This window comes from Mycetomoellerius zeteki, unplaced genomic scaffold (genome assembly GCF_001594055.1).
Source record: "Mycetomoellerius zeteki isolate Tzet28-1 unplaced genomic scaffold, Tzet1.0 scaffold62, whole genome shotgun sequence".
Lineage (NCBI taxonomy): Eukaryota > Metazoa > Arthropoda > Insecta > Hymenoptera > Formicidae > Mycetomoellerius > Mycetomoellerius zeteki.
This window is the reverse complement of record NW_017257632.1, coordinates 3,636,266-3,649,729: the sequence shown is the minus strand read 5'-3', so window position 1 is coordinate 3,649,729 and position 13,464 is coordinate 3,636,266. Positions and strand designations below refer to the sequence as shown.

Sequence of the window (13,464 nt, the reverse complement as noted above, 5' to 3'; positions counted from 1 at the left end):
CGTCGTGTATACTTAAATTTTCTAATATCGACGTGTATACAACACTCATAAAGAGGCAAACCGGAGCGGTAAAGAGCAACTAGGAGAAATGGAAAACGGTCACGAGTGTGCACGGCATCGAGAGTATCGTAAATCACTATCGACCCATTCTATTCAAATGAAACTCGTGTTCTCCCTCTCGACGATGCCTCTCGCGCTCTTGTTGCTTCTGCAAACCTTCTCGGTATCTTAAGAATATCTTCTTTTGCCTCGGAATCGCATTGTTAATGAGATATAAGGAAAATTTATATTTCAAGAGCTGCTCTACCTTCGTATAAATGTTTACTCATATAGAACCAAATTGTTACTGATTATATTACGTTTTAAAATTTAAAAATAAATAGTTATATTTTTAACTAATATATTACACACATTTTTTTAATTATTAGAATTAGTATTGTTATAAAAATTGATTTTATCGTCGTATCTGCACGTACATGCTAATCTGCTGTGAAATTCAGAATGTCACATATGACGTATGTAGTGTTAAAGAATTTCCAATTCTTTTTTCTGCGTATGTCTTCTTCAAGATATCAATAAAATTAAAAGAATTTTATCGACTCGGAGATATTGCGGGGATCATCAATAGCTCGTCGCGTTCAACCAGTGTAAAGGCCGTCGGAGAGAAGAAAAAGAGAAAGAAAGAAAGAGGGAAAGATGTGAGGGAGAAGAGGAGACATCGAAAACTCGTTCATTAAACACGTATATATAGTGGCTTGCTCCGTATGTAGGCAACTCGCGGACAGAAGAAGCGGAGAAGCGGCCTAACGGTAAAGTCACGTACTGAAGAAACTCGGTTGCCGCAGCGGTTACCCACGTACATACACATAGGATCACGTAGCCACGCGTAAATACCACAGCGTACGCAGCATAACCGAGGCGAATTGGAAGAAAGCGCGATTACGCCTCTAAACGATCGAAGGGAGCCGCAAATTAAGACTCCTAGGAAAATTTCTTTCCTACGTGCGTAGTCGGTTAAACGGGATTAGAAATTAAATGCGAATAAAGCGTTAACGACGCTTGACATTTTCCAATTTAAAAAAAAAAGGGAAAGACGACAGAAGCGTTCAATCATGCAGCTGTTACTACAAAATTTGATTCCTATATACATAATGTAACTTATAAAACTTATATAATATATTTTTTATCTATCTAGATAGGACGCTAAATGTACTACTTTCGTGCGACATTCTTATTAACAGTTCTTATCAAATTATTAACGTCTGAGCAAGAAAAAACAGAAATTAACGAGAAAGTGACGAGTCTTAAATAAATTATTTTGAACAAAAAAAAAACGAATTATAACAGTCAATAAATTGTACATTTTCATTATATCTTAAATAGAGAAAACATTAGATATTAATATCTACATGTGTTTCCATTTATTATAAGTCACGGAATTTGAGCCAGAAAATTTGAATAGAGAATCGGAACGAAAAACATTATCATGGGCGTAATAATCTTCAGAGCGTGAGTGTACCTATAAAAGAGGAAGGGATAAACTTTTCCCGGCGTAATAAAACAATGACATGCAAGAGATTGCAAGGAGCTAGCGACTACAGATTAAATAAAGTTGTTGAAGAAATGCCAAGTGTCTCTTTATATCGATGAGAAAAGTCGACAGTTAGTATTATCACTTCTATTTCCTCTGTTGAGAACGGGACGTACACCGTGAAGTAGACTCCTACGTAATGTGCTTAGAATGTAGCAATCGACTTGGGACTTGTTTTTGCGTGTGTTATGACATTTGTAGTCGTGACAACAAGTTTAATCGACAGAAAAGAAGTAAAGGCTAAAGGCATAGAAACGATGACAAATTATTTCAATGATCGGTCTCCGCGATATATTCCTCGGACTAAATTTAGTCATACTAATGATAACCAACCAAGTTTACCGCATAATACGATTGAATTAATGCGAAATCAGGTAACAACGTTCCATCAAGATCATTCTTGATTGTCTAACCACAGATTCCGACCAAAATAAACGCCCCTTATTTGCGGTGCAGTTATATGACATATTCACGCGCGTAAAGAATTTTAATTTAATCGATTTTTAGCTGATTACTACGATTTTCTTTCGCATGTCTAACACGCGCGTTAGCTAGTCTGTAAGACATAGTTCGCGATATATGCGAGATGTGTAATTGGAACATACGCAGCGGTACTCTAAAGTGTGCTATAATAAAGAAAAAAAAACTCAGCCGCTTCTTTATTGTTTCCTCCACCGATCAACTGGTGGCAAAGTAGGTACTTATCCAGTCTTCCCAGACCCCACATCTCTCCGGATACGCACCGCTCCGCGACGGCTGTTGCGATCGCGGAATCCGGTCAATTGTCGAGACATATCGGACTGTATTTACTCCCTTATGACTTCCCGTATACAGTTAATCCAGTATATCTTGCCCCCGTATGACGGCATTAACCGTAAAACGCCGGTAACACTAGCAATGTGTCAGAGGTGCGCGCGAACGTGTAGAGCCTTCCAATGTGGAATATACGTCTTTTGGGAAAATTTACCTTAGAAAACTTAAAACTTACTCTGTAGAAAAAACTTAAGAAATATGAAAGGTAAATTTGGACATTTTAAACTTTTGCTTAAAGTAGGTAACTTACTTAAAACTTACTTAAGAAAAAGTAAAAGAAACTAAAGAAACTTAAAAATTGTGAACAATAAATATCAACTGCACAGTTTTAAAGTTTTCTTTAAGATAATAATTGTAAAATTTATTCAAATTTCAACGCAAACCTCCTTTATTTATAAGAAAACTCGATATAAAAAAATTATTTTATTAGAACACAAATAAAAAAAGCTCATAATATACTATGTTTTTTTATTTTGTCTTGTATGTCGACTTTATATACTAACGAGAAAATACAGGACCGCCGCATTCATCTAATGATATGCAGTGTCGCATATTGTTTAGGGTGAGGTTCATGTCGACTTATCCTTACTTAAAAATTTAAGAGCGCTTTAAAAATTCCAGATGCACACAATGAAAATAATAAAATAATAATCTTTGGTTTTTCTAAAATTGTAAAGTCGGTCTTGAAAGATTTTAAAGTTCTTAGATTATTTTAGATCAAACTTTTACGCACTTGAAAAAGCTTCAAAAATTTTATTTTTAAAAACGTTCACTTCATTTAAATTAAATTTTTCGAAGGGGTAACGCACGTATCTTTTGTTCGATCGCGTCCTCGTACGTCGACTAATACGACGGTTACAATTTATGATATTGTAATTTATGTATCCCGACGGGAATATTTCGATCCTCGTCTGCGAGTTTGTGCGAATTTAGAGAGTTTCTATTATGATCTTGTCTATGATTGTTAAAAATCGAAGAACTTCTGTAAGCTCAAATCCAAAAACAGACAAATAAGTTTAGAGACAGGGTTTTAACATTTTCGAAAATTACGTTACGTTACGTCATTACGAAGAGTCACGAGGAACACGTCGCTTGATTAAAGATTGATTCTATTCAATAATAAGAAAAATTCTATTCAAATAAGAAAAAAGGAAAAAAGAGAGATGTCTACGAGACTCGTCGAGTGTCGACACTGCATATGTTAATAAACTATCTCGAAGAGACACGGCATGAAAGCGACAAACGCTCTCAACGACAAGACAAAGGACACCGGAGTGGAATGGTTGTTGTAAATACCGCAAATTCTCAAGGAGTTCACCAAGAGAGTGTCCTTCACATAAAAAAGTCAAAATGAATCAAACTTTATTTTGACGACATGAAAATCAAAATAATGATAATTTTGTTTGTTACAAAATTTGACTGAATTGACGTTAAAAATCAAAATAAAGTTATTTTGATTTTTTGTTGACTTTTATGTGCTTCTTGGATATATAAATATTTCTAATAATGAGAATCAAGCAGGGTTCATACACTGAGAGAAAACAAAATAGTTCCAGCAACTATAAATTTGGCAACTTTTGCAATTGAAGTACCTATAACTAGTTTTACAAAGTAATAGAAACTAAAGTAGTGCCGAATATTATAAAAATATAGTCACGGTAACAAATTGTATGCACTATTAATTGGTAGTGAAGTAGTGACTCAACTACATTGAGTAGTTACTTGGACTTCATGCAAATAGATATAACAATTACATTTTTCTAGTTTAGACAAAAATTTTTAAAGGGTCGCTCAGTACGAGTAGTACGCGGCTTTGTCACCAGAGGATCATAGCGGAGTTCAGTTTCTCCTAAGAAGGAAACCACTCGCTTATAAATAAAAGGCGCAGCCTTGGTTTCAAACTTGGAAGACAAAAATAAATAAGAAATGCATACACAAATTTGTAACTATGTATTATAAAGCTTTAATAAGAACAATAAGTAAATTAAGTGAACTAAGAAAATATAGTAATATTAACCATTTATAAATTGTTTATATGGTTAATGTACTATATTTTCTTAGTTCACTTAATCTAGTATTCTTATTAGAATTTAATAATATGTATATAGTTGAGGCGCTATTTCACTACAAATTTATAGTTACTGATACGACTTTTTTCTCTGAGTGTAACGCTGAGAAGTAAAAGGACAGATTTTTATCTACAACAATACACTCGCGCGCAATATTTCTAATAATGAGAATCAAGCAGGGTTCATAACGCTGAGAAGTAAAAGGACAGATTTTTATCTACGGCAATACACTCGCGCGCGACGATTATTTATTCGCATATTGATCGAATGAATTTGCGGATATCGTTTCGCGCCGTATGATAAATAAATCGTAGGAACTCGCACGTGGCATTTCTCGAAGAAACGCTTTCTTTTTTCTTTTTCATTTTTTTTCACGCAGGAGCGCATAAGCTACACAAGTTGGCTTTCTCGATGGGAACCGAGAGGTATCGAAGGGGGCAATCGACCTTTGAAACTGCCTTTCGAAAATCCAACTGCTCTCTCGCTTTGCCTTGCCTTGTTCTACCTTGCTGTGCCTTGCTTCGCCAAGGAGATTCGACCTCGCTCGATATACCTCGCGCAACACGGATAAACGCAGCAAACGGAGAAAGAGCCATTGCGATTTGCGTCAGTAACGGCCACCCACGTGTAGCCGTGCGCCGCCGAACGCTGATTAATGTCCTCGATTTCGAGAACCCGAGATCGATCCTAGATCGTAGATCGCGGGCGCCGACACGCAACCCGACGTCGCTCTTGCGAGGGCTGGCTGAGATTGCGCAACTCGCGACTTATGCTCCGCTTGCGTTAGCAATATCGACGACCTTTCATGTCCCTTAAGTACGGGAGAACGGTACTGCACGGACGTGCGCATTGAGCTAAACCGGCACATATAGCAAACCCTCCGACAGATACTACGCAATGTTGAAAATTTTTTGAAAACTACATATCGAGGTCCTGAAAACCCTGAGAATTTCATCCCCAAGCGATAGGAAAATAGGTAGTGGCTTTTCATAGACAGGCTTGCGCATTAGAATTAAACGATATTATTTCGGGTAATAACTAAGTGTCTTACGTTATTATATACTAAATACCAAATATAAGTTCGTTAAATTTCACATTCTTTCATTTGTTTATTTATCATAATTATTCGAAAATGAAAAATATGTAGACAAATGCCAGAGCATTTAATTAGAGAACTTTAAATCTTTGAATTTAAATTCAATAGAGAGAATTTAAATTCACAAATATAATCTCAAGTTATTAAGAGAAATAAATGTGCAAATAATAATTAAAATAGTTGATGAGATGATAATGAAATTAATTTATAAAGCAAATTTAAACGGGATTTTCATTATAAATAAGATATAAGACTCCTGCAAAGTTAAAACTGCACAAAAAAAAGAAAGACGAAAGGGTACGAAGGAAGGACGAGACGCGATGTCGCAGTTCCAAGAAAACCACCGAGAGGGTCGCCTCGAATAAATCGTTTCAATTCACCTCGCGAAAATATTTCTCGCGATCAAAAACGCGTTCTACCTTCAACTCCGACGTTGTGTACAATAAAATAGTGAACTTTTATCGTAATAAATACCAACAACTTTAGCTTCTAAAAACAAAGAACTTAAGTGACGTTTAACGTTTCCTGAATAATTTATGTACATATTATCGGTAAGTGTGGGAACAGAAATATCTCTGAATATAGCTTTAATAACGTGTCGTATTTTATCTATCTATTTTATAACTTTCCTCATGCATATAACAACAACACATGCAGTACACGGAGGAGCCTAGAAAACCTTTAGAGTAGTTTAGAGCGATAAGAATACCTAGTATTTTTTTCACGAATATATTTCACATTTATCTCAATGAAAGTCCCACCGACCGTCATCTTTTCTCGCAATTTTTAACATTTTAAGTGCCTCGTTCGCGACATCGGAACCTGAACAATACTCGGATCGAAAGTCTGATTTCAGGTAAAATCCACATAAAATATACTACTGAAGATGGCAACGTGAACGAAGTCGGTGATCAAGTCGAAGGTTATAACCGGTCGTGGTATTTAAAATCAGAGCAGATCTTCGTGAGGTGACAGTTATGTGAATTTGACAAGATGGAAGAAAGAGATGAGAGAGAAAGAGAGAAAGAGAGAAAGAGGAGAAATCGAAACCGTAAAAGTCGTACGGTGGAAACGAGTCTGGTGCAATTACTACGAGGCTGGCTATCCTCGAACCAGGAACGAGCGACCAACCACGCCCTCGCTAATGCGAGTCCGCGCGAGACAGGATTTCGAATCGACTTGGCAAGGACGCCTGCTATATACAATGCACCCGCGGCACACAAAGACCGGCCCCGCGCTACTGACATTTTTTAATTACACCCTGTTTACGCGGCCGAGACTCGGATCGCCAGCGGTATGCCAGTATTGCCCAGCTATCGCCGACAATAAGTTTCACATGATATGAGCACGTGCTTCTCCGTATCGGCAACCAAAAACTCTCACGATAACCTGAACAAAGACCGAAGGCTTCGGTCTTTCGGTCGAAACGAGAAGTTTGAACTCATCCAGCCTCTCTTAATATTCTGCATAATTCTTAAGGAAATCTTAAAGTTATCTGTTTCACCAATTATTTTTTCAAATAAGTTTTTTTCTAACTGCCTTTATGCACAGATTTAAAAAATTTTTCCCATAATCAAAGTATAAACGATAACGTAGACCAAATCGGTCGACTTTATGCTAAAAACGAAAAAAAAATTAGGAAATTACAGTTTTGTTATTAGCTTCTGGAGTCCACTCTGGCATAATAATATTTTTCATATACAAATTTTATATTTTGTATGTATAAAACAATTTTGGTTAGGGATTATCTACATGAACAAGCAATGTTGAATTCTTGAAATTAGGTTTATCTATGAAAGAGGTTAGTTAGAAAATTTGTACGTATGTACGCATGTGATATTGATATAGTAGTGTATACACTGAAAAAAAAATTTGCAGATTTTAAATAAATATTTACTTCAATAGTACTAACGAAATATTTATTTATAGTAAATAAATATTTATTCAAAATAAGACAGTTATATTTAAATCGAATAAATATATGTTTACATTTAGTAAATATTTTGTTAGTACTATTGGAGTAAATATTTATTTAAAATCTGCAAATTTTTTTTCTGTGTACTTGTATAGATGTGACTGACACATAAATCGTATATGTGTGTAAGTTCTACTGAATTAATAAAACAAACAACTTTATACGATTTCCTTGACGGCAATATAACGTACGATATCGTTACATTTATCGTTGTGCAGATTTTATACATATATGGTAAGAAAGCTACGCAATATGACAATGTAACGACACCGACACTGTCGTTAAGAATTATAGAATAGTGGTTTTGGCAACGGTTGATTTATATATAATATATATCAAGGAAAAAATTCAAATTGACGAATTTAATAAATGCTAGAAACACGGAAAAGATATATCTTCAGTCAGTCGAATGATAAGCGATTTCTTAAGGAAATTTTAAGAATCGAATGATAATATGCAAAAATAAAAAGACAAAGATACACAAGAAAGTAACTTTTAAAGGTAAATTCCATAACTTATAATTATACAGGGTATTCGCGAATCAAAATATTAGAGCAAGAAAGTTTTCGAAGAATTAAGTAGAAAAGATATTTGCACATTTTTATTTCAAGGAATAGTTTTTGAGATTTTGAGGGTTTAAATATAGCCAATTACAGATTACGTTTAGACGACTATCTATACATGTGCGGTAGTTTAATAAGCGCGCACTTCAGCGTTTAAACGAGTAGTCCATAATTGGCCATACTTGAACTCTTATTATTTTACAAACTATTGCTTAAAATAAAAATCTACAAATAATTTTTTTTATTTAATTTTTTGAAAATTTATTTAATATAGTATTTTAATTCGAAATTTGGGACATTCTGTATAATCAAAATTACATCGGAGACTTGTGCAACATTAAAATTAAGAATCGTGTGTATAATGCGTCTGTAATGTGTTTTATAAGAAATTTTGTTATAAGGACAATGTTTTACATTCTTATTCCATTTCTATTTCTTATAATAAAATGTTATTGTTGCAACAATACACATTATATACAATTTACGTTGTTTACTTCAAATATCAGACACAGTGAGATTTCGTATGTAAATATTTTAATTATCTCTTACAAGCAACGATAATGAACGTTTGTTGTCAAAGTCCAGCTGTCGAGGAAAAGCGTTAAAAAATGTTATTTAATCGCTCGCCTTGTATCAACTACCTCTTGCACTGTGTTCTCCGAGCATATCACGAGAGATAAATTCTCCTCACGAAGATCTCACGAAACCTTTCTATCTTTATAATTAGCTCGCTTGTTTTCAACTACATGAAATGATAGGTCGATTACTGTAAAATTATTACCTATTACTTACTAAATTGAGGAGTAACGATAAAAAAAAATGTAATAAGCTCAAAGGGTAGATCATTTATGTAATGTTTATTATTAACAATGCTTGTTAATTATCTGCGTATTGTGCGTGATCTAAATGCGTAATATGCCAACAAAATAATCGCGTCTCATTAATTTTGCTATTTATTTTATTTTTATTTTACTATCAAATAGTTTAGTGTTAATTTTTTTTAGTTATTTTATCAGACTTTAATTATTTATTATCGAAAGCTATTCTTATTGACAATATGTTGCTAATATTAACTACATTTACACGGCACCTTAAATCGAGTTTAATAACATCCGTAGTTTCATAACTACATAAATATTATTAAACTTTTATCGATTAAGAATGCCGTGTAAACGTGATCATTGAATAACATCGAACTGTGTATCTAAAAAAAAAGTAACTTCAAAAAAGATTACTTATTTAATATACTATCTAGCTGTTATGTAAAGAGATAAATTTAAAAATAAAATAAGATTCGTACAAAAAATTATTGTACATCTCGAATTCTTTCAATCTTTAATTTATTGTTAGTCCACTTAATTAATTCAATTAAAAATAAATAGGAGGGGATACAAATACACAGTATATATGCGTATCTAAGTGATCAAAAGCTTCGTGAAATCGAAGAACAGCTAGGGCGATTCGCACAACAATCACATGACAGTCCTGAAGACGCGTTTTGCGGAAGACGATAAAACCTGCTCGCTAACCGTTGCACCGCCAAGAAAACCACGGATCGACGCGGCGGTGGGTTTCGCCTCTGTTTTTACCGCGAAATTTTCCATCACGTACCAGCCGAGTGAATTTCTCGGTTCTCGTACCTAACTATCGACATTGCCAGTCTTATAGTGGTGGTAGATTCGAAAGTTAGCCTTTCGTACGACCGACTCGCCGGCTCGTGTCTTTCTTCGACAGGGCCGTAGTTACTGCGACTCGACATGATCGGAGGATCTTTACGATCCTCTCCTCGCTCTAAAGCAGCGTCTACAATGAGATTTTAAGGCGTAAAACTTAAGGTTTAAGCTCTAAACTGTAAGAAATTGACCAATCATAGTCGATTATTCTCCTCACATTCAATTGCCAAAAGAAATTGGTCAATTTCTTAAGACTTAAAGTTTAAACTTTATGCCTTAAAATCTCATTATAGACGCCACTTGATATTTAATTCCTTCTCTTAGCGTTTTTTAACCGTAGCGGGTTTGAACCGACCTGAGATGGATAGGTGGATTAATGACGTTACATGCACTACCACAATAGTAGAGCATGCAACGTCGTTAATCCAACCTAGATCGGTTCAAACCCGCTACGGTCGAAAACGCTATCTGTACCTCTATTTATACGGAGCACACAAGTGTTGTAGATCGTCGCGTTGCGTTGGTTTAAAGTGTAAGAAAACAATAACAAATATCGCGTACATTTACAATTCAGAATCGCTACGAGAGATACTTTTATTCATTAATGTTTTCACTCTGAAAAAAATATCTGATTGTTTTAATTGGAATTCTGGTTGAAAATGTACGAATCAGATTTTTCTGGTCCACTAGAATTCTAGTTGTGATAACCGGAATTCTGACTGATATATAATCCGAATTTTTCACTTGGTCCATTTCCAATCAAACATTTTTCTCAGTGCAAGAGTATTCTTATGGTATTTAATGTAGAGCGTATCATAAGCTATAAAAAGTAATATAAATTAGCGCGAATTTTACTTTATTATACTAGAGTATAAACCGAGGGGGTAATCACTTAATGTAATCGTGGGACGGGGTCCTCGAAATCATTATAAAATTCATATGAAATCTCTATGTATAATTCGATAATTACATATGCAATCGAGAATACGAGAAATCATTGTATAATATTAAATAAAATCGTATATTTTACCAAATTACTTCATATGTAGTGGAAAAAATTATTTGTAATCAGATGAAATCATATGAAATCATGTAATCTGTGGAACAATATTTCAGCTAGTGGTTACTCCCTCGGTATAAACAGTTTGGAAAATTGTCTAACGTTCAAAGAACAAATCAGCTATATAGTCTCGATGTAGAATTCTTTTGGTTGTTTATAATTGTAGTTTGACAAAAAGACGTAATTTTATTGGATCAATATCGCTTCATCAAGTATAAAAGTTTGTGATGAAACGAATTGAAATATGACGCACAGCTTAGCATAATACGGAATATATTCTTAAAATTGAAGAGTGGCACATTTAAAATAAATCGCAATAAAAGAGTTTACGACGAACGTTAACGTATCAAGCACAAAAACACGAGGAGGAAACATATAAATTAAGAAACGCATAGAATTCGAAACTTACCGTCTCCGCCATGTCGAATCCTCCTCCGTACACCATATCTAGTTCCCCTTCACTTCCGATTTGACACTTTTGACAGATGTCGTCCTCGCGCGCGAGGATCCCTCAGTGCACCGAGTGCACTCGGTTGAGAAGAGAGATCAAATTTACTTGGTCTTCGCGCGATCGCCGACGACGGCGACGACGGAAAATCCACCGGATCGTCCTCTTCGCCCGATGCCTTTTTCCGTCAGTAGTTTTATCCAGTTGTTCCAGTCACGATCCCTCCTCGTCGCGTGCGCGGCCGTGTGCCTCTCGCGAGTCCTCGCGGCTCCTCGCGGCTCCTCGTAACCTCGTGCGTCGCGTACGATCGACCGACTGACCGGTGACGGGTGACCGCCGTCGCTGAAGTCTAAACGTGTGGCGGGAGTTCGGTGGGCGCGTTCGAATTCGAAGCGTTCGGCCGAGAGTCGCCGAAGTCGTCCGAGCGCGAGCGACCTACTAATTCGCGCATGCGCGGCGTCGCGCACGCACTCGCGATAGCGCGTCGCGGTCGCGATCGTCGCGATCCTCACCGGCGCGGATTGGCGCGGATGCTCGGCGAGCTGAACGACGTGATGACGTCGTTGCTCGCGCCGCGGCGCAGTTCGCGCACCCGCGCCGCGGTCCAGCGCGGTCGCTAAGCGGCTACGTTTACACCGTGCATTTAGGCCGCGGCCTATACGATAGATGTCCTTGTTTATCCTGTAGGTTAAACAAAGACACCTATCGTATAGGTCGCAGACTAAGCGCACGGTGTAAACGTAGCCAGCCTTCGCGAATCTTTACGATGCGGCTGAACCAGGTTGAACGCTGCTGCTGTCGCTTAACTCCGCGCTCAACAGCTTCCGCTTTCTTATCGCGTGAATCCTCTCGCGGCTAGAGTTACCATATCTGAATCACAAAGCAAAAGTATGTATAATGTATATATATGAACTTTAAAAAAAATGATCCGAGAGCGCGGAAGGACATAGCTTTTTTATGTATTAAATGTAGGTATTTAATGAGATATAATTTCTATACGATATAATTTTTATTAATATAAGTTTTACGGCTTAAAAAGAGTATAGTTGATGATAATTCGCGGCAAATTTATGGTAGACGATACATACCGAGATGCGAAATGCGAAAAGATGAGACGGTCAATTTTTTCCTTCACCATCGCGATGCGTTCGAGAATTTATGATGAGAATTTCGAGTTACGACACTAGACAAACATACCTTTTATTGCCTGTTAGCCCGTTACTGCCGCTCGCGATCGCATCACGATCGAGACAAAGAGATCACGATCGACGTTTCACCTTTCGCGACTGCGCGACTATACGCGACACAACAAGTCGGGACGAGTGTAGTCACAATTAGTCATAATTAAGGCTATGTTTAGATTTTCATCCAAATGCCACCCAGGTTTCATTTTATCCTTGCAGCCTTATATAATTGTTCATCGAGCAACCAAACAAAATTGTTAAGCAAAGACAAAATGATGGACCTGTGGCATTCGGCAGAAATAATTTAAACATAGTCTAGAAGAATGACCTACTAACGATCGACGCGCTATGCGCGAGGGGTCATGACGTCTTTCCTCTTTAACTTTGGCTATCAATGATCGGTCGATCCATAATTAAGACCCTCTAATAAGGTCGAGTTTAAACACGACACGCGTTTTGTATGCAAGGTCTCTATTTTTAGCAAAATCATGCGAAAAAGAAGAACATATATTCACTATTCCTTTCTCTTTCTCTTTCTGACGTCATAGATTTTTAATTAATTGATAGATTTAAAATTGGACTGTGCAAATATCTATTACTAAAAGTCATGCAACGAATGACTATCACTTGGTTTGCACTGGACGTATATATATACATACAATTTTATTTCTTGTAGTATATATTTTTCATTATTACTTCAATAGATCTCTGTATTGCGTATATATTTATGATTTCTATATCATTGATAATTTTTTGATTTTCTGTTTTGGGTTTTTCTTATATTGTGTAGATTAATTGTTTCTTTTTTTAGCTCTGCTAAATTTTGTATATATAGGTATATCCCGGTAAAAAATTTTTCATGCATGAATATATATATATAAATATTATATATATAAACATACATAAATATTCATAAACGTGTATAATCATATGTGAAATACAGGGTGTTTCCAAATTAAATCGCAAAACTTCGGGAGCGTGTAGAGGAGTAA

The 13,464-nt window shown here is 36.0% G+C and overlaps 1 protein-coding gene across 1 annotated transcript in view; it reads right to left on the bottom strand.

Annotated features, from left to right (window-relative positions):
- Positions 1 to 11,343, bottom strand: part of Ets98B (DNA-binding protein Ets98B) — a 42,838-nt gene extending 31,495 nt beyond the window's left edge. Inside the window, 1 exon segment of the mRNA XM_018457353.1 lies at positions 11,250 to 11,343. Within this exon segment, the coding sequence (XP_018312855.1) occupies positions 11,250 to 11,285 (36 nt within the window). The 5' untranslated portion in view covers positions 11,286 to 11,343.
- Between the last annotated feature and the right edge of the window lie 2,121 nt (positions 11,344 to 13,464).